The sequence below is a fragment of the Martes martes genome (assembly GCF_963455335.1).
Source record: "Martes martes genome assembly, chromosome: 7".
Lineage (NCBI taxonomy): Eukaryota > Metazoa > Chordata > Mammalia > Carnivora > Mustelidae > Martes > Martes martes.
In genome coordinates, this window is record NC_137894.1 from 8,673,457 (window position 1) to 8,696,065 (window position 22,609).

General features: G+C 47.0%; 1 protein-coding gene across 1 annotated transcript in view; it reads right to left on the reverse strand.

Annotated features, from left to right (window-relative positions):
- Nucleotides 1-7,435: 7,435 nt before the first annotated feature.
- LOC308346070 (cytosolic carboxypeptidase 4-like) overlaps nucleotides 7,436-22,609 on the reverse strand; it is a gene marked incomplete at its 3' end in the record, with an annotated part of 130,644 nt that continues 115,470 nt past the window's right edge. The window contains exons 6-7 of the mRNA XM_080808675.1: nucleotides 18,303-18,388; nucleotides 7,436-7,503 (exon numbers count right to left, since the gene is read on the reverse strand). Coding sequence (XP_080664801.1) covers nucleotides 7,436-7,503; nucleotides 18,303-18,388 — 154 coding nt within the window. The remainder of the gene's footprint in view (nucleotides 7,504-18,302; nucleotides 18,389-22,609) is intronic.

Below are 22,609 nucleotides of genomic sequence, written 5' to 3' on the forward strand. Positions count from 1 at the left end.
CCAGGACACGCTTTAAATGCTCTTTGAGGACACACAGAGGGAAGAATGGTCCAAGAGACCTCTCTCAGCACTTAACACACGCTCCTTTCCAGCTTAATCTCCTCAGTCGAGCTACGGGCTCGGTGGACAAACGTGTCAGAGCCTGGATCTCTCCAGCAGGTGGCTGGTCACCTCTGCGCCTGCGGGCCAGGCACATCGCAGGACTGTAACATCCGGACTGTCATCATGAATGCCCAAATCTTACAGCTCTGCTCTCACTACTGTGTTTCTCCATTACCCAAACCCTTCACGCCGGCTTATGAGACAATGTAAGGCCTCTGGCCGAGAATGTGTGTGAGAGAGATCCCCTGAGCTGTAATTGGAGAAGCAAAATTTCAGCTCAAAGTCAGATTTTTCCCTAAGACCGTGTAAGTGGATATAAGTGAAAAAATAACATAAAAATTCAGTGCTTTATTCCAGAGGGGTTTTCTCATATTAAAGGAAAAAAAAATTTTTTTTTCTGCAGGTTTGGTCAAATTCTAAATTGTCAGGCTTGGCTGAGCCCCATGGAGATTTCTGACCCATTTGTACAGTCGGGTGTTTTTTTTCCCCCCACTTTTACAACATTTCATTCAGCCATGACCCTGAACTGAGAGTGATGAGCTTTATTTGCCCACTGATGTGTTTGTGGAAGGTTTAAATCTCCTTCATTACCTCCTTTACTGAATTATTCTTTTGCATCAAAAATATTTCTCTCCTTGGCTGGTCCCAGCCACAGAGCGCCAGAGTCCTTTACTGCTTAAATGAGGTTCCAGCCTATCCAATATCTGATGTTTAAAAGAAAATTGGGGATTAAGTAGGAGGTATTAGAGTATTGCCTGCTGGAAAAATGCCAGAATGGCAAAAAAAAACAGTGCACAGAGGTCCTGTGGGTAGGGAGAGGTTAAGAACGTTTGTCTTTTACCTGTTTTAAGAGTAGGAGACTAATAACATGTTACCCTAATGACCTTCATCCCCCACTCCTTTTTGGGGGGGGATAATGAAAAAAAAATCTTTAATTGTCTCAGAGAAAAAGCCGTTATCAAATCCTAATGATTTTATTCATGATTTCCTGTTAATCCTCCGCAAGCGGCCATGTTTACTAGCATCTAAAAGGGCTACACACCCTTCCCCCCACCCATCCCTACGGCCGTCTGTCTTTCTCTGAGAATGGCTCACCGAATTTTGCACAAGTCAGTACGCAACCGAAACCCGACAAGAGGAGATTCGGCAAACTGAGGGGGAGTAAATGTGGAGGAGAGCCAAAGAAGGAAATGAGGGTCACCCAGATCAGTCACGTGCAGGAGTTCTAGACGATTTGAGAGAGAAATGACACTTCTCCACGGGTGGTCGAAGAGCCAGGAGAAAAGGTTTTGGGTGAGCTCAGGATCTGGAGGAGACGGCTCCAGGTCCCCCGACCCTCTTCAAAACCCCATCAGCTCCCCTTAAGTCTGTTTATATATAAAGGGATTCTTGCTAAGGTTTTCTTGGAAAGAAATTCCTGCTCCATAATTTATTTTTTTTAATTTCCCAAGTAGATTGGTTTATCTTAACTAGTAGGCAGGTGTGGGTAGGAGGGAAAGACAGAGGCGCTCTGAGTTTAACATCTCACTCTGCACTCCCATCTCCTCTCAAGGGTACCGTCAGTGCCCGCTCTCCATCCCGCTGACAGTCAGCTCTGGCCAGTTTTCCTTTGGCAAATCCACGGACGCAACCTTGACCTTCCCTCCAATCCATCCTCTTATATCCTCCTGCCTCTGCCTCTCCACATCGTATCCTCCTGAGCGAGGTCTTCCTCGTAGCTAATTATCAGTCTGAAATTTGACCTAGTGAGATCCTTATTTTCACCCCAGGCATTTCTTCTCTGAGGTTCAAATGTGGGTGGTTTTGTTTCCCTTTGTTTTTCTTTAGTGCAGACCCCACCGATGCAGCAGATTTTCACACTCAGCTAAAAAGAAAATAAGGGGCAGGAAGAAAGTGAGGACTCTATTTGCTTTAGACTTTTTAGATTTGATTAAGGTTTTTCTGAAGTCCTTATTCCCCCACGTACTCTACAATAAACTCTGCTAATCAGGAGGGATAAAAAAAGTTACCTTTTGACAGGCCCATAGACTGTTGGTCGTGCCATGCTGTAAATGCCTATGGGCAGGGCCAATGGTCCCCAGGTTGCCATAGCAACCAGCTCACCTTTTTCAGCTTTACCCCCTCCCCTTCCAAAGTGAATCACCTGCCCACCACCCCCGAAGGCATTTGAGATCCCGATCATCTCTACAAAGATGTTCGTCTTTTAAAGAGGAAAGTCTAGACACCTTCAAGACTCAAAGCTGGAATTTCTCCTGGGGCACAGTCTGCCCCCTGACGGGCTAGTGGAGAAATGCTCCGTGGCCCAGATTATTACACCTGTCAGCGGCCCACTCCTCTGCCACTGTCCCTTGGCAAAACCAAAGGAAATTTCCTCTCTGCTCTTCGTTTCCCATATCTGGGGATTTCATCAGCCCATTGAGGGTGAAGTGATGGCTTCACAGAGGCCAAGTAGGCACCTGCAGCAGAGCAATGAACCAAACAAATGAACAGCCACGGCACTCCAACAAGACGGACAAGTTAGTGCAGACTCTAAACTTACCCTTCCCGTAGCCCCGCACGCACCCCGCATGGCCTTGCTGGGCCTGCTGTCAACTGGGACTTCTGGGATTCCTCGTACCTGGCCAGGAGCTCCACCGCTTTCTAGCCGTGTGGCCTGGGACATATGGGTTCACGGTCCTATCACTAAGTCTTTATCTGAACGACAAAACTAATAATATCCCTTCCTCGGGAGCTGTTGAGAACATTAAATGAGATAATACATACAACGTTGATAGCTCAATGCCAGGCACATACTCAGCGTTCAACACCTGTTGCCTGCTGGGACTGTCATTAACAACAGAAGCAAAATCCATTTATTATTCCAACGTCCCCTCTATTGTTACAGAAAACAAAGTGCCAAAGGCTCAAAGGTGTGAACATATTGTTTGTGGCAGCCTCATCCAGAACAGGAGCTCCAGAGTCACGGAGCTGTTGCTGTGAATTTGAGTCCTACCAGTTCCTAGCTGTGTAACCCTCGTTAAGCTGATGAGCCAGCCTGAACTAGAGTGCCATCATCTGCAAAGACTAAAGCAAGATGAAAAAAGATTAATTACAACATCAGCCTCCCAAGTCTATTATAGGGGATGAATGCATAGCATAATACCGGGCACAGGGCAGGTACTCCATGAATGATAATCCCCTCCCCCCATAAAGATGACATCAAAAGTCGTGTAGCTTTGACCAGTGACAACTGCCCAAGGGAAAGTTCCTAAATAAATAAAATATATCAAGTTTCTTCAATCTCCATGTAATGACTTCTTCCCCCAGAATATCTCACCAGCTTTACTTTGCTGCCCATCTGTCCTTAGACACCCCCATCCAGACACCCTGAGGGTCACACCTCACTTTATCCCAGGGGTGCATGCAAAAAAGCCAATACTGTAGACTTTTATTGTTTCCCTCTCTGGCAAAAGTTACCTCAGTTGGGTCCCATTACACCAACGCTTTTCTAGCAGACAGGTTAGTGTCCTAAGATCCTCTTAACTGATAATGTTCTAGAGGTGACTAGCCCACCCTTCCCTTGGATAAGGCAGAGATGACTAGGAATAAACACAAGGATTCCAGGTTCCCATCGCTCTTGAGAACAAATCTTCTTCAGTCACACAGCAGACTCTGACATTACCATCTCAAGGAATTCTTGCCGAGGGAAATTAAATAGCCTTATCACTTCTTTCAGGAACTTCAGGAAAATCCCATTCGTACAAACTACTAACAATTCAGCTCATCCTTTTCAGGATAGTGGCCCCTTCCCAGAGCAGAAGACCACTCTGCTGGGCTGATCAAACTCCCACTCACTCATCCAGGTTTGCTTCCAAACCCTCTCTGCACTGTGTCCCCCAACCCCGAGCAATTCCATCACAAACACTGCCTGATCTCTGTCAGGAATCCACACTGGGAGACCCACTTTGGACACGGCGCTCCCATTCTGTAATAACCACCTGAGAACGCCACCTTTGAGACATTATTAAAACTCGAGGTACTGACAGCTAATACGCTTGCCTTTGCAACACATTACTTTTGTAGTCTTTTCAGGGAGTCAATTTAGAAGATATTTCTGGACAAAGCAGGCTTTTACCAAGATTTATAAATCATATTATATGAACAACAGGCTGTCTGCTTTGCCATAATAACACCAGTTACAATTACAGAGTATTTATTTACTGAATGTTTTCTATGTGCTCAGTACTGGGCTAATCATTTTAAATGATTATCTCATTTATTTCATGAAAATGCTTGGAGATAAGCACTATTTTCCTCCTTTTACAGATGAAGGTGTAGAGGCTGAGAGGAGTCAGACAACTTCCTGAAGCCCTTAGAGCTTACAAATGACCTCTCCAGATTCCAATGGGACTCCCCATCTGCCTCCAAAGCTTACATCCCAGACTGGTACTCCCAAAGCTTTTGATGATGAAGTGATGCCAGTTTACACTTTTTTTGTACCCAGAAGAAGCCCTTTACCTATTACCAGAATAACCAACTTCCTGAGGAAGGCTTCTGAAAGGTTACTGGAGATAAAGCCATTTGAACACCTGAACCTTGAGATGTTTGAGGGGAGTGGCTTTCTGTTGATGTCACCTGGGCTCAGCCCCTCGACCCAACCCTTCCCTCCATCTTCTCTGTCCCCCCCTCCACAAGCCCCCAAATTAGGGAGAGAGTTGATTTTTAACTGGAGACTTGACAAGATTTTAAAGGCCCCAGGACGTGGCACATAGTTCCTCAGGTCACGGGAGGAGAAGTTTGGAGTCTTCCTGTCACTCAGCCCGTGACTCAACGAGGCCAGCCCAGAAGTCAGGACCGGACATGAGTGTGGTGCTGCTGGGAAGGAGAGACTGAGGCAGCTCTTCCTGGCTCCTCCCCCAGGCAGCTGCGGCCGTGGCTCGCTCACAAGGGAGGAGCCGCCATCCATGTACTGAGGCATAACTAATCTTAATGTCACTGATCCTGGAAGTTCTACTCGATTATCATCAGCCCAGATAAGAATAATGACACTGAATTAACTTACAGGTATATACATTTTTTTTTCTCTTTGTAGAATAGCTGTATATCAGGAAACTTGACTGTCGGTAAATTTTAGTTTCAGGCAAATCTTGTTTGCCTGTTGACTGCCTTTAAAAAAAGGAAAGAGGGTTTTCATGAGCCCCAGAAATGAAAGCGTTAGAGAATGTCCTTCGCAGCAGTTTTAAATCTAGATTCTTCTACTGCTTTTGTGCTTTAATCACCAGTTCCTTCTAATACCTCTCCACAGAGACATTCCCAAACCATAGGCATTCCTCCACTCTGAGGAAATCCTCGGATTCCACACCTGCCTCTCCCAAGGGCCCTTGGCGGGAACCAAGTCTAAGGAAGGGCGTCAGGCTGTGATGCTAGAGGAGGGGGTGCCACCACCATCGCGGACACACTCCAGACACCAAACTCCTCCAGTTCAGTACTCGGCATCCCACGGGAAGGATCAATCACATCCTGCGCTTTATCCATTCTGAGGCTTGTGTTTTTTTTCCCAGGTTAGCATTTCCAAAATTAAGTGCCTCTTACCAAAAACGGTGTTTCAATTACAACTGGCAGTGTTTTTTCACTCTATGGCACATAAAAAGTGGTGCATCTTACAGTCAACGACAGTTTAGATTTGAGGAACTATGATTAATTTTTCAACATTATTAGTTTGAAAACTATCTGAAATTTGTTCTCTGCAAGGGGTTATCACTTGAGAGGTTTTCTGTGCATCGGTAAACATGCAGAGGTATTTTGTCCTGAAAGCCAGATCCTGTGGTGGTGAGGCACTCAGTAAACTGTCAACTAAAACCACGCTCACTCACCAAAAACCCAAGGCACCACCATCATTCATTGAACAAACACTTGGCAAGTACTGTGTGCCAGCATGGGTCAGGCACTATTACAGGCACAGGAACCCTACAGCAAGGGATGAGACAGACCATGTCTCTGCTATTAAGGAGCTTGTTTCCCATGGCAGGGAGTGGTGGGGGGCAGGGGCAGAGCTGGAGAGCCACAGATCCAAGTAGGCACATGTGCAAAGAAAATATAGGTAATTTCAGAGAGTGACAAGTGCTATGCTGCTAATAAAACAGAAATGATAGATGTGGTGCTTGGGGGCTCAGTCAGTAAAGCATCCGACTCTTGGTTTTGGCTCAGATCTTAGTCTCAGGGCCCCGGGATTGAGCCCCACGTTGGGCTCTAGGCTCAGTGACAAGTCACTTGAGTCTCTCTCCCTCTGCCCCTCCTCCAGCTCACATGCACGCTCTTCCTCGCTCTCTGTCTCTGGCTCTCTAAAATAAATAAATAAATCTTAAAAATAATTTTCAAACAGCAATGGTAGAGTGACCAGGGGACATCTACTCCAGACTGAGTGGCCAGGGAAGACCCTTTGAGGAGACGATATTAGTACTGAACCTGAAAGTTAGGAAGAAATCAAGAAACAGAGCTCTGGTGGCATAAAATTCCAGAAATCCTGAGAGCACCAGCAAGTGGAAAAGCCCGAAGTTGGTGAGTACAAATAAAGGGAATGCAGCTAAAGCCAGGTGAAAAAATTGAGGGAGAATAGTAGGGGATTACTGAAAAGGAGGGCAGGGATCAGAATGCATGGTCTCCACAACTTGGACATTCATCATGGCAGGTTCTGCAAAAGTGGAGGGGGGCACATCGCACTGGTACTTTCCCTCACTCTCCTTTTGGCTACTTGTTTATGGCATCTCTACAAGAAAGCCCTTAGGAATGACTATCTTTGCCTAAACCTTAATGTTTCCAGTTTTTCTGTCCATTCAGAGTTTTATTTTGAGTCTACACTTCAGTAGGGAAAGAAGTACTTGTGAGGCCCAAGACAAGCCACTGTCCCCTCTGGGTCCCTGCAGAAAACCTTCCTGGTTCGACTGCCTTTCCACTGTCAACTTATCCGATGACTTGACGAAGAAAGCCAGGATTAACACCAGGAAGGAGAAAGCTGAGACCTTCCCCACTGCCTCTTCCCATGGACTGATACGAGAGATATCAGTTTGTCGGTGGCATCCCCTGCTTCTGGCTGGGAACAGACTGGGAGGGAAACGGGAAACGCACCTGCCAAGCCCTGCAAACATCGCGTGCAACAGGCTTATGCTGCAGTACGCCTCCGGGCCAGGAGGGGGTGCTGGAGGAAGGCGGGGAGCCTGAGCAGCACGTCACTACAAAATCACAGAACCAGAACCTTGTGCTCCCTGGTTCCAACCCCACTCCTGTCCCCCGTGATCCAATCTGGTCCTCTCTCCTACCACCCAGACTGTGTCCACAGTAGCCTCCTAAGTGGCCTCTACGCCTCCAGCTGCCTCCACGGCCCAACACCTTGCTGAAGCACCACAAGGAGGCTGTCATCACCCCCTATTCAAAAAAAAAAAAAAGCAATGGCTGCAGGGAAACCCAAAAGTCTGGGGATGCCAGGATGGGGTCTGGTGTTCTCTGGGTCGCACGGGAGGGGGGGCAGTGGTTGCCACGCTGTGCACCCCTAAGACTGGGGGAGGGGCTAAGGGAGAGGGTAAACGGGGTCTCTAACTCCCGTTGCCACCAGAGCAGCCTCATTGTCATCGTGTTCGCGCAGTGCCTCTGCAAAGGATTTCGATTAGGCCAACTTTTATTTCTTAATTAATTAAAAAAAAAGATACGAAATCTTGGGCAAGTAAGTCAAACCCATTGGGCCCCAATGTTTTCCCTACAGAACAGTTTCCCAACCTTGCCCTACTGCCTTCTGGGGCTGGACAGTATTCTTCCCTGGCGAGGGGGGACTGTTCTGTGCACTGGAGACGGTTCAGCAACATCCTGGCCTCGGCCCCCCAGAGATGCCCCAAGAGCCCCAACCCTGGAGATGCGGCCACCAAAACCATCTTCAGACCTTGCTAAACGGCCCCTCTGGGACAAAACTCCCATTAAGAACCACTGCTATACTACAGTTAAATATTTACCTGTCTTGCAAGACTACCGTGAAGATTAAATAGGATCATACATGAAAAGGTGCTTTGTAAACTGCTAATACCAGACGTCTGTAGGAAGCACCTGACTCACACCTCGGCATAAACGAATAATTGTACAGTCAATCCTGAAGGTGGTGAAGGAGCCCCCGTGCCCCTTCAGAGCGGGGAAATGTTTATCTTTTTGTCTATCTCTTTAAATCTCTGCGATACTCTATCTTTGTCGATCCATAGCCAGTCATTCATTATGCCAGGATGATACAAGTTCTAAAATCTAAAACATTGAGAGCTCAGCAATCCTCGATGTTAACCCCTGATTCCCTAGACTGGAAAGGAAATGAGGGTATGTGGGTCAACTGAACGGCCCAGTTCACTCAATGATGCTGCATTCAACAAACAGCTTCTAGAGGGAACACAGAGGCTGAAAACAGCTATGTATCATTCGGACACTCAGGGAGATGTAAGATGAATTTACATTGCAACAAGCTTTATGCTTTTATGGGACCAATTCCTGAAACTCCCAGGATTTTCCAAAATGGTGGTGACAGGAAAGTGAGAGAAGATCCTTACGGAGATCTACTAAGGTCTAGTGTTATACTTCCACTACATGTCCAGCACCTTATTTAAATCTTACCAGGTCTCCTTGGAGGGTATCATGTTCCCTGCCTTACAGATGAGATGGTTCCAGCACAGTCACTAAGCAATGCACCTCGAGAGGCTCGGACTAGAATCCACAGTCTCCTGAGAGCCGGCTTTGAGACCACGGTGCAAACACTGTTCTCCACCCGGTCTTATTCCCTCAGACAATAAGAGGTTTGAGCTTTCAGCAAATACACACCCTTCATACATGACCCTGAGCCTCCCTGAGGAGGCCTTCACACTGTTGGCAAAGGAATACCGTGGCCCAAACCTACAGGCAGATCATCAAGCCAGAGAGAAGGCTCTGGATACAGAACTAGTCTTACATGACTGCCTGAGTCCAAGATCACCTCTTATAAGACAGTATCCTGCATGGTGTAAGAACTGGGACCAGTTCCAATATTTTATGTAGCCAACACTTTTGTGTCCAGCAGGAAAAACTCAACACCACATGCATATCAGTTGGATGCAGTGCTGGTACCCTGAACAGCCTGGCTGTCTTGGGAGGGTGGTTCACCATCCTGCCCGCACTACCGACCATGATAATCTCCACCAGCTGCTCAAACTCCCCATTTAATGAGACTGGGTTCAGTTGTTTAATTAAGTCTCTTAATCCCAAGAGCCTTCAAAGTTCCTCCACTAGGGCTCCATAATGAACACAACATTTTGGATCTTTACAAGTCACACCAGCCCTTCCTTAGGACCACCACATAGTAAAAATGAGCAGACTCTTCAAACTCCCTGAAGGCTGTGTCCACACATCTTTGAACTACAATCTCAGACAACAGACTGAGCTCTGAGAGTGTCCTGTGAATAATTACCTCAGAAGTTTTCAAACTTGATTCCTTTAAGCCCCGAGGAACTTCCACGGAAGTTTCTGGGAGGCAATCAAGAGCCACGGAAGGGAGTTATACGATAAGTAAGTCAAGGGGATAAAAAAGTAGAACATAGAGAATATGACCAATAATATTGTAATGACATTGGATGGTGACAGATGGTGACTACCCTTATCGCGGCGAGCACTGCATGACATACAGAATTGTGGAATCACTATGTTGTACACCAGAAACCAACAGAAGAGTGTATGGCAACTGCACTTCAATAATAAACAAACAAATAAAAAAATACAGCAAGCCAGGGAAAGAGGGGGTAGCAAGGGAGAGACCAGGCCATCATTCATCAGGACCTCCCCTTTCTGCTTCTATTTTATCTGGTGAAGATGTGTCATTTCCTCAATTTGGGGGGGTGGGGGAGGGACCTTCTTCTAAGTCATTCTCAAACTACTCATCTTGCAGAGTCCTCCCATTTTTGCAGAGCTGAGCTGAAATCAAGTGCAATGATGAAGAAGTAATTTAAGAGCACACAGGGCATCAAAAAGCAGAGTCTAGGTTTCCCCAGTTCCATGTGGAGGGCACAGATCAGCTTTGAAAGATAAAGGTTTTCTGTTTTATTTTTTTAAAGATTCTATTTATTTATTTGACACAGAGAGAGAGGAACACAAGCAGAGGGAGCGGGAGAGGGAGAAGCAGACTTCCCACCAAGCAGGGAGCCCGATGCGGGGCTCGATCACAGGACCCTGGGATCATAACCTGAGCCGAAGGCAGATGTTTAACTGACCGGGTCACCCAGGCACCCCAAGGTTTTCTGTTTTAGAGACAGTCATAACTTGAGTTCAAATCCTAGCTCTCTGCTGACCTTGTTGGGGACCGTGGGAAAATTCATGAACCTTTCTCACTATACCTTCCTTGTATGTAAAATGGGCATGGAAGGTGCCTAGTAAGTGCCAGAGCTCTGTAATCAATAGTCATGATCACTGTTCCTTGAAGGTACTCTGGCCCTTTGCACTGACATGCTGCTGTGTTGGGCAACTCTTAGCAGGTCCCAGTCCATTCTCTTTCCACACCCCGCCCTGCTTCCCACGTCCTGCAGGGGCGGCAGTAAACAGTTCAAGAAGCACATTATTAAGTGGATAAGGGATGCTTGCCGGCCGTGGGAAGGCAGACAGGCATTGCCCTTAAGTGGTGCCTTTGGCCTTGGCGGCAAAAGCAAGGAAGATAGAGGTTGTCAGGAGGGTGTGAGGGTGTGAGGGAGACGGGGAAAGGTAACAGCAAGATTCGCTGCTGCTCTCCAGAGGCAGCCCTCAAAAAAGCTGCTGGGGCTGCCCTCCATAAGTCCTGCTCAATCATGCTCACATCACTGGGGATGCAAAAAATTCCAGAGGCTTTTCCAACCCAGGGCTCCACTCACCCTGCCTCCTCCCAGCTCCCTTAAATAATGGCTGAGCAAATGCCTCTGAGACCATCTTCAGCTAATTTCCTTCAAGACATGCAAGCTGCTAACGCTGGGAAGTACAGATAGTGTGGAATAGCAAATATGGCCAAAATTAGATTAAAATAACCTCCTGATAAACAAATTACTCACTGAAAATAAATATTCCACTGCTGCAGCCAAGATAACTAAAAGAACAGCACCACCACATGGCAAGAAGTGGAACTACACATGCTGCCGTCTGGCCAGTCCAGGTCTGCCCACCCAGCTCCAGAGGAGTCGGACCAAGGGGGCAGAGAAGAGGAGCACGGGGGAGAGGCAGTATCCTTTCAGCTTAAACCTTAATAGTATTTTATGTATTTGTGCAAACGACAGAAATATTTGGCAGGGAGGTCTGAACTTTGAGCCAAGGTGGGGGAGGAACAATGTGCCAAGTCGAACGCACCATGACATAATGGGAGTCTGTGATTCTTCCTGTCCCGGTTCCCTTCCTCTCCCTCACCCCATCATTCATCAGGTTCGCCCTGATGTTCTGCCTCACAGCAGAGACTCTGGCCCTTGGCACAGCCATGCTGCTGTGTTGGGCGACTCTTAGCAGGTCCCATTCCGATGCTTATATGGGATGGGTCCATGCGCTGCTCTTTTCTCAACTAAATGGCAAATTCTTCTCCCCCCCCCCCCACCCGCCAAAATCCTTCAGATACTTAGAAAGTATTTATGTAGCTTCCTTTCAGCTGCTGGTCTAAATAAGCCTATCCTCATTATTCTCTTCTTGGAAGGCACAGGGCTCAGGCCCCAGGCATCAAGACTGGCATGGAAGTCCAGCCCACAAGCAGTGTGCGTTACACAAGCTTCCCAAACCTTAGGTCTTAGGCATGTAAAATGGGGATGATAATGCCTGCTTCATAGGCTAAATGTATAGAGTCGTTGACACACTAAGAACTCAATAAACTGTAGACATCTGCGTTGTCATTTCAATCGGGCCCTGTGATGGATGTAGCTTGTTATTCTGCATTCATACAAAGTCGATTGCAGCAGTCCATCCCGGTGTGACAAATGCAAAGATCTATCAATATCATTTGAAGCAGATTTTTGGTTCATCACAGAAATATACTGCACACTTCTCCAAAAGATATGGCGGAAGAAGAGACATCGAGTCTATAATCACACCACAATTTGATTCTTTCCGGGAACAGGAAATGGGCTGGCCTCTTCACAAAGGTATATTGAAGAAGAAAAAAAAAAAGGGTATGAGACTTAAATCAAGAAGCTGGAATCCTTTCTCCATCAACATTAATGTGTTTGCAGCAGCTCTGGGCACAGCCCAGTGCAAAATATGGGGAATACAATAGGGACCCCCAGCCCTCATGGAGCTATACCCGGTAGGAAAAATGCAAACACACATACACATATGCAAAGATACAGGAATCATTCATTACAGTATGTTTCGTTCTTAAGAGAGTAAATACAAGGTTCTATAAAAAGGTTTAACAGGGCATCTAACGCTGGGCAGAGGTGGGGTGGGGGGTGTAGTATTCGGAAAAAAACCCAGACAAAGGTATTTGTGCTGAGATCTGAAGAAGGAGCCAGTGTTATCCGGGATAGGAACCTGTCAAAGTCTCAGAGATCTGGGGGCGGAGGGCGGGGGGTCACCCCCTCTCTCTGCTCTTCAGTTTCCCCATGTGAAAATGAGATGGGCGGGCGGGGGTGGATGATGTCAATAGTCTTCTGGGATATAGACAACACTGTATGATAATCACCAAACTTGCTAGAAGATTTTATCTTAATTATTCCAACCACTAAAAAGAATTGATAATTATGTGACATGATAGAGGTGCAAATTATTGCTATAATGACAATTATATTACAATACATAAAGGTATCAAATCAACGTGCATTATTACATTTATACCATGTTTTATGATGCCAAGTATATTTTAATTTTTTAAGAAAAGATCAATCGTTCTCTGGGTTCTCAGGGGCCTTGTATTTTTGTCAATGTGTCTGTGAGGCCATCTTGGGGGAAAAGCAGTGAAAATGGACAGACAGGGCTCTGAGTTCTCTACAAAAAAAAAAGAAAAAGAAAGAAAGTAAGTTTGAATACTGCACTAAGCCACCTTGAAGGTTTTTCCAGCTCTGACTGTCTGACCCCATGGTCCTCACCCTGTAACAGAAGAGGAAATTACATGTGCGGGCACGACGCAGGAGGACAGGCCCCATGGGACACAGATGGTACATGTGAGTCCCCCAAAGGCTGTGCCGACCCACTGCTACTTATATGTCATCACAGGATCACAGGAATCACAGTGCCAACCAACCTACAACACAGACCGTCATTCTGAGAACTCCCTGGAGCTCCTATAAGTCCTACAAAATCCTCATGTGGGCCCATCTCAAAAATGGCTCATTCTTTGACATTTTGCAGCAAAGCAACTGTCTGGCCCTCATGCCCTCCTGTCACTGCCCTGCTGACAGCCAGGTCTCAGCAGACGTGGTTGCTGGAAACATGAGGGTGTCTCTATAGGGTCAGGGCTCTGGGCACTGGAAGGCCCTCCCTTCCCACACTCCCACCACAAGAGGCGGACGGCCCGTCCCAGGAGCCAGCCGGCCAGAACATTAACTAGGAAGACGAGTGACAAGTGTCATCTTCCTGCCAAACCTCCCATTAGCGCCCTCCTCTCTCTCCCTCCCTCCACCTCATCCCCCCTCCCTTTATTAACTTACTTTCCTATTTCCACCACCTTCCCCACGCCCTCGCTTCTGCCAACTTCCAGACTCCTCTAAGAGGCTAACTGTTAAGTTGGGGAATAGTCTGAAATAAAATCATCCTCTTCTTCTTGAGACTTAGGGCCTGGACCAGGAGGTGTTGCAGGTGATTCCTTGTTGCGGGAATGTGACCTTTAAATCTGAGCAGCAAAGTTAACACTGAGGCACGACCTAAAGGTTCGTGGCTGCAGCCAGTGCAAATTAGCAAGCAGGAGACAACTGCCACCCGCTCATTCAAGTGCCATTTCCGAGGGCTGCAAGTTTTCAACCCTGCGTTTATACCTAATGCTCATGGAAGGGGTGTTAAGGAGAGAAAAGAGAGAGGAAGAGGTGAGGCCGGGGGAGGGGGAAACAGACAGTGAGAAAAGGAAAAGAGGATGAGGGGAAAAGGAACACAGACAGGGGTGCAGGAAGAGGGAAAGGCAGACGGGAGGCAATCCACAAGCTGGAGAGAGACAAAGGACAGTATGTTGCTTGGGTTTATTAGAGGAAAAAAAATTGCCTGCACTAGAAGCACTATTTCTTAATCAAAGCCTTTATTAATGAAAAGCTAACTGTTCTTGTGTAGGCTAACGCGTCAAAGGGTAACACTTTCCATACAGGGCAACTGAAGTACGGTTTGTGCTCGTGTGAGTAGAGTGGGGAAACGGATGCCATGAACGGTGTGGGATTTGGATTAGATCATTCTAGCCCCTGCACGTACAGAAAGGTCCCTTGAATGGGCGATGACTTTCCATTGTTGGTGTCCTAACCTGCGGAGACAATTGGAAGAGCAGTCTGGGACATCCGAGCTTATTCTGCCTGCTATCGCTCAGGAAAGGAAAGAGACAAAAGATGTCTTCTGGTTCGTTTCCCTCTTCTCGCCACCCACCTACCCTACACGGGCTTCTCGTGCAGTAGCTACGGGATGGAAGAGAGCTGAGGCGACTCAACAAGTGTCCTATGCAACCCAGGCGCTCCTTCCTTCTCTTTTTGTGGCTAAGGTGGGCAAGCTCCAAGTCACCCAGATCCTCAGTCCTGCTTTCCCTGATACTGGTGGGCAATGTCTCCAGCCACTCTCTGTACCCATTAGGTACAGAAAGGACCCTACTGGCCTCAGATGCCCAAGCCCACCTAAGTTTATTGCCACAGAAGCACTGACTGCCCCCAAGGCAGAAAGATACGTCCTTCTGGCTTCATTTTGACTGAGGAATGCTCTTTCTTTGTGAAGCAGTCACAGAGATACATTACAGGGCTGACTTTTATACAACAAGCAAGCATTAAGACCAGACTAAGGAAAAAAACAAAAACAAAAAGACAAACAAAAAAAAACCAGACTAATCATTAGCTGAAAGGATTATGCGTTTAGAACTAAAGGTTCACATAAACATTCCCAGATATCCATTGCCAGATGGTAAGGGTTTGAATTTTAGGCAGAAACTGACTTCCTGAATTTAGGTCCAGCTGAAAACAAACTCGCCTGGGATCCAAACGGACAGATACTCCATGTCAGATCTTAACTGTGCACGAAGACCATACAAAGCAACTAGAGAATCCCGTGACATTCCCCTGCCGCACAGCAGCCCCAGCCAATGTGGAGCAGCACCATCCTTGCCTAGACCCTCCACGCCAGGCGACACTTGGCTTACGCTGGTAGAACCAAGATGGCGACTACCTGGTGTTCTGTCACTGCTCCTCCCCAATCCATGAGAAACTTTGCTATTTAAACACCTTTCCTGCTGAGCTCAAATATGATCTCAGAATCCTTCCACGCACATGTGGCAGCTGGCACTTGTAATGGAAACTATCTGCCCTCTTTGTTCTAAGATCTTCTAGATCTTTAGAACCTGTTCCTTCCCCAGTAATTTCTGCACGTCCACAAGTGACTTTCTGCCATCAGTCTTTTTACCTCTTTTAAACCCACAGGAATGAGACCAAAGCTGGGGAATTCAAGATTAGTTATGCAAGAAGAGCATTTCTATGAGATACCAATAAAGTATTTGAGGAGAGATCATCTGAAACCTTGAAAGGCCTTCAATTCACGGGTTTGGTCCCATCTACATCCATGATTTTCAATGGGAGGCAATTCTGACCTCCCAGGGCACATTTGGCGGTGTCTGGAGACATTTTGTTCATTCTAACTGAGAGTGCTACTGGCATCTGGTGAGTCAAGGTAAGGGATGCCGCTAAACCATTCCAAGTGCAAAGGACAGGCCTCAACAACCAAGAATTACCCAGTCCAATATGCAGGAGTGTCAAGGTTTGGAGACCCTGATATATATGATGGCGGAGTACTCAGAGATTGAAAGAATGTTAGAGGACCTCTCATCCAACTCCCTCACATTATAAAGAACCTAAGATCCAGAGAAAGTCTGTGCAGACGACGAAGAAGAATTAGCAAATAACTCCATACACCCTTCTGATGGGATGATAAAACCTGTTTTATATGTGGAAGACAGCAGGCTATCAGGTCCCCAAGAGTCTATTAGTATAGTTAAGTAGACATCAGAACAACAAATGTTAAGATCATTGGTTCTACGTGTGGGTTGTTGGGTTCAGGTAGTAGAGGGGAGTACTTCCGTTTACATACATGTAAGTACCATTCATTCATTTTATCCATTCATATATATTCCTTCAGAAATCATTCATTTGTTTTAATGTTTAGTCCACACCTTTTTTTCTAGCTTTTCACTGTGCTAACACAAATAATTCAGTGACCTACAAAGATGGCCTTTGCCTACAAAAGTTGTTTTAAGATTCATTTATTGATTTGAGAGAGAGAAAGTGATAGCAGGGGGAGGGGCAGAGGGGTAGGGAGATAAGTCCTCAAGCAGACTCCCCAGTGAATGCAGAGCCTGACCCAAGGCTTGATCTCAGGACCCCAAGATCATGACCTGAGCAGAAGTCTACAGTCAGTCACTCAAGTGACTGAGCCTCCTGGGCGCCGCAGAGAAAGTTTTTTAGAGGAAAGGTCTGGACTGAGCTCTGATGGCAAAGTAAAAGTCAGAAACTTTTAAAGTTGGTCCCTAGCACAGCGTGCTCAGTTTGCTGTGGGCAGCCGGTGTGCCAAAAACACGGCTACGTGTCTAAGCTTCAATTAGTTGTTATGTTGTCACTGTTTTTTGGTTTCCCTGAGTCCATGCCTGGTGCCTTATATGGAAATAGTTAATAATGGGCATGTGCCTGCTTTCAGATTTCCACACATGGTAGGTACATTGTGTCTCAGGACACTGTAGGCTGAGAAGTGTGTGTGTGTGTGTGTGTGTGTGTGTGTAGAAAAGGAGTCAGCCTTTCTCCAGTCTTGGGGCTCTCTTCCTATGAGACATGAAGGCCTCCACCACCTAGACTGCGCTGGCTCCCCCATCCCCTCTCAGCTCCCTTCCTTCCTGCAATCCCAGAACTCTTCCAGCACCAAACCCTTGGCATCATCACCAGGAATGGCAGGACAGATAACGAACAAGAACCAAGATGCCAGCCTGAGGCAGGCTCCTTCCTAACCTGCCCGTAACCCACAGGTAACACCTCTCCTTCCCTCCTATCTCAAGGGCTGTGACCTCTCACTCTGCCCTCCCCCAGGCTGTACAAAACCCCTCCGTTGCACCTGCAGGCCCCAGAGCCATGAACACGCCTGTGTATGGTATCGCATTCCAAATGACCACATGAATTCAAGCTTTAATTTCTTCTTTTTCTTCAGCCTACAAAAGGAAGTGCTACGTGACATGGCTCTTTCTCTGTGCTGAGAGTTGACAAAGATCTATGGTTGGGGGAGAAGGTGTTATTTTTATTTATTTATTTATAAGTTTTATTAAAGTTCACCTATTACCCACAGGCCTCGGGCTCCCTATAGAGAAACAAATATCACAACTGCAGGAACAGGTTTCCAAGGCTCCAAATTAAAATAGATGAAGAGATAAAGGGGGGAAAAAAATAAAAACGTTACACTAAGACTTCTTTGCTCCCAAACGCATGGTGCCTTCTATTATACTGCACACATGAAATTGACTCTCAATGTAATTAGACCAGGGCTACTAGGCAAAAAAAAAAAAAAAAAAAAAAAAAACTTCAAATTATTCAGACCCCCAGAGCTATTCTTTTGCAATCACTCAAGTGACTGAGAAGAGAGCCAACTTTTTAATATAAATTTGTTATTGGAATCTACACTGTCTAAATGATTCCCAACACCCCACCTGCCCGAGAATACAGAGTCATGAACTGGGATCAGAAGCAAAAGCAAGAGTCCTGCTTCCCACACGCCCAGTGTCATCACCTTTTCTTCTACAGAACAATCCTCTGGAAATGGGAACTTATTCCAACAGTGCTCCTGTCAGAAGGAACCGGAGAGTTCCTCGGGTCTGCAGACGACAACACACTCCCTTTAGAGCAAACGGCCTTGACGGCACTGCACTCACGCACACCCCGATGGACAGACACTCACACTCTCTTTGCAGCCTGGCACTTGGAACGGCCATAACCCTCTCCATCTCACCCCCAAAGACCCAGGAATGGCTCTATTGCCTTCCACGTTGGAAAATGAGCCATGGAGATACAGAGAGCATCTCTCACTGAACTCGGAGGGGAAAGAAATGACCACTTTCCCAAAGAGGTGCTTACTGGATTTCAGTAGTGCTGCCAGGACTTCGGCGGCTGCCCTGGGGAAAGAGAAAGAAAAGTGAAAAAGTCAATGTTCAATGGTCTTTTTGTCAGCCCATGGATCCCAAAGCCAGCAGGCTCATTGCTGCCACCTAACAGCCCCATTATTAACCAGGGAGCAGGCATTCTATTGATTGCACCACTGACCATTAAAGAGGCACAAAGGCAGAAATTGCTCCAAGCAAAGTGTCTGTCTTGAAAATGGGTCTCAGGAGTCCCGGCTGCTGCTGAAAATACCTTCCCCTCCCCATCTTGCCTCCCACCTTCCGACGCCCTACGCTTCTTGTATTTCTGTTGTACATCCCTGCCAGGGCTCTTGTCAGTCTCTTGGTTTCTACTTGGGAACCCTGGCGACTCTGGAGGGTGGGCTGGGAGGGGCTGGGACGTGGGCTGAGTGAAGGCAGCGCTGCTGTGAGAACTGCCTCAAACACTCATGGCCCTGGGGACACACAGGAAAACACTCACAGGTTGGAAAGCAGTGCTGGTTCCTTACGTTTGGGGGGGTACGGGGGACAGTTAGGTCATGATTTTTCTGCCAAATTCACTGTTTCTTCCATGGAAGAATTTCACAACCTTTGCAGCAATGGGAGGCAGATGAGAATGAAAATCCTTTGGCCCGTGTCTTAGTGACTTTTCAGTTTGTGCCCTGAGCCTGAGAAGGTCACACAAAGACCCACTCACTGGACAGAAGAAAACTTCAAGGTTAAGGACACAATGGTGTGATTCTAGAAGGGAGAGTTTATTGCTTGTTTGCTTTTTTTTTTTTTTCTTTTTTAAGAAAAGGAGTATTTTGCACAGTCCTAGTAACCTGTCCTTAAGGCCTGTTAAAGAGTGATCTGTTTCCCCACCAGTCCCCCCTGCCCTGAGAATTGGGGGAACAGGTCAACAAGGCTGGATCACCCTTCCAAGATTACAGACATGTAGACAGAGTGGGACCCCCACGCAGGACCCGCACTTCCCGCCCCTGTTCCCGGCACACCTGTTATTCTCCTGAGTCTCCCACACTGGCCCTGCCCTGATCTCTGCCCACTTGATGAACGACACTCCTCTTTGCAATGTATTATCTAATACTGAGCAACAGAGAGGCAGTAAAAATAAAAATAATGAGTTAAACTAAACTAAACTGAAATAAAAATCTAGCACTTAGACATCAGGGCTACCCACAACTGACAGAGGAATCCTATGGTATCAGGGGTCTGGGACTCACCAGCCCCAGTGCAAACCCACGGCAGGGGCAACCCCCAGCTCCGAGAGAGCAGCACAACCACACGGCACTTGGCAAGAAGGTGAGGCTAGTTGTCACCGATGGGCCATTTCATTTATCCTTTCCGACCATGTTTTCTTCTAATCACCTTTCGGCTTCTTCAGCCCCTCTCTTTATAACCCCACATGATCTGGCAACCATGGATTTAAGAAGAAACATACTGAAGCACCCCTGGGTGGCTCAGTTGATTAAGCGTCTGCCTTCGGCTCAGGTCATGAGCTCAGGATCTTGGAATCGAGCCCAACATTGGGCTCCCTGCTCAGCGGGGAGTCTGTTTCTCCCCTTCTCACCACCCCTTCCCGTGGCTTGTGCTCTTTCTCTCTATCTCAAATAAATAAATTTTTAAAAATCTTAAAAAAGAAACACATGGAGGGCACCTGGGTGGCTCAGTGGGTTAAAGCCTCTGCCTTCAGCTCAGGTCATGATCCCGGGGTTCTGAGATCGAGCCCCACGTCGGGCTCTCTGCTCAGCGGGGAGCCTGCTTCCCTTCCTCTCTCTCTGCCTGCCTCTGCCTGCTTGTGATCTCTGTCAAATAAACAAATAAAATCTAAAAAAAAAAAAAAAAAAATTAAAAAAAAAAAAAAGAAAAAAGAAACACATGGAAAGAGTAGCTGCGAGCCCCAAGACAGTGTGCCAAATCTAGGAGCCACAGTGTACAAGGCCCAGGTTGGGCTGGTGCAAGAGGAAAATCAGTCCTGGGGGCTTGGGGGTAGTAGAGTGGCCACATCAAGGGGGTCAGCAGAGAAGGAAGCATGGAAAGAAAGTACCCAGCCCCACCCCGGATCACAGGCCTGGTCTGGGAGGTGACCCTGCGTTTCTGCCTTGCACGGCACTTTTGTTTCGGGGAGTTCGCTGCAGAGGTAATGATCCATTAGATCATAGTTTTATGAGGGACACACGAGAGGTGGGGAGGGGTGGGCAGCAGGAAGACCAGTCAGGATGACGTGAGGTGACAAGGCCAACAGACAAAAGGGTGGCGTGGAGGGAGAATGGAGAAAGAAGCGTTGAAGGGAAGCGTGGAGCCTGGCTGCTCGAAGCAGGAGGCTCCCGAGCCCCACGCTTGGCCGGCTGAATCACAACTTTCACGCCAGCAAGAAAGTTACATGCACATGAATGTCGGAGAATGACTGGTAGAGTGGACAGCATCAGTATGGCTTGGTTACTCTTTGATGTTGACCAGAAGATTCGAGGTGACTCCCAGATCCAAACCCTCTAGACAATACCTAGTAGCGTGACAACTTAGCAAATAACTACGAATCCAGACAGTCACATTATATGGCAAGAAATGCATGATAAGTGTGGTAGCAGTCAAAGAGGCGAGGCTGATTCCTGAGTAACAAGAAAAGATTTCCTTCTTCTCAGCTCCTAATTGGGGATCAATACGTAATGCAGTGTGGGGCGCCATTAAGGCAAGGACGGACATAAGGTTTGAGACCATAACCCCGTATCCTAAAGAGATCAGATGCAAGTCCATAGGTAATAAGCCACTGGATTATTACTCTTTTTTTTTTTTTTTTTTTTTTTTTGATCAAAGGGTGGTGGCAAGGATGGAAAAGTGAGGTGAAGGATGGTAAGCAAAGAAATTGTAGGATTCAAGGACAGGCCAGTTGTGGAGAGCAAAGTAAAGGGAGCAGTTCGTGACGGCCCGAGATGCTTAGTCCAGGTAAACGGGAGAACAAGAAAGCCATTAATCAGCTAAGGAGGGAAACAGAGGTGTTGAGAGAAGATAATCATTTCGATCTGGGACATCCTTAGCTCAAGACGATGGGCACAGAGCTACACGGAACTTTTCAGAATCATGCTAGAAGCACAAATACAGAATTCTCCAGAGATCTGGTACTGGGGATAATATTCAGGAGTCACTCTAGTAGCAAGGACCCTTGAAGCCAAGGGAACAGACAATATCTGTGAAGAAATGCAGTACAGGGTTGGCCCCCAAATCATCTATGTTAAAAGTCTCAGAGAATATGCAGTCAAGGAGGTAGGAGGAGAGGGCATGACAGGGTTCTGTTTTGAAACAAGAAAATTTACCAGTCAGGAGAGGTCCCTGGAGATAAACGAGTCCCCACCCCCAATAAATGGAGAAACAAAATGACCAAATCCTCTCTTGGAACTGAAATATTCTGTAGCTCAGATGGCCTCGACCTAGAAATTGCCACCTACAGAGTTTATTGATATTGTTGTATAATAAATTACCACGAAGTTATCAGTTTCAAACAGTACTCATTTACCTTACAGTTTCCACGGGACAGGAATCCATGGTTTAGCCAAATTCTCTGTTTACAGTCTTATGGGCTGTAATCAGATGGGGACTCGGCCAGGGCTGAGTCTCCATCTGAAGGCTCCGCTGGGGAAGGGTCTGCTTCCCCACTCACCCCCCTCTTGGAGGCTGGCAGTGTCATTTCATCGCAGCATTGGTGCTGAGGTCCCTGGTGTCTTGCTGTCTGTTGGCTGAAGATCATTCTCAGCTTCTAGAGGCTACCTGCAATGTGGGCTTCCCCAACACGAATACTTTCTTCACCAATAGGGAGAGTTACCATAGTGCGTGTGTCAATAAGACAGAGTCTTGAACAACACAACATAATCACACCACAAACATGTCCTCACTTTTCTCATATTCTTTGGGTTAGAAGCAAGTCCCGGGACCCACCCGCACTCCAGGGGAGCAGAATACCAGGAGATAGGATTGTGGGGTGGAGGGTATCTTCAGTTACACACACCACAAAAAGCTTCTCGCAGTCGTTAGCATTCAGGTACCAGGATCCTAACAGTCTCCACACCAAGCCAGGACCCTCCCCAGTCCTCCCCTTCCCAGAGAACGGAATACTACTTTTTGAGAAACTGAGCTCGCATCTTCCTCAGCCACCTGACCTGACCACCTACGTATGAGCACACCCTCAAACTCCTCCATTTTGATGTCTAGATGGCTCTTAAGTTGTCCACTCCTTTCAATTTC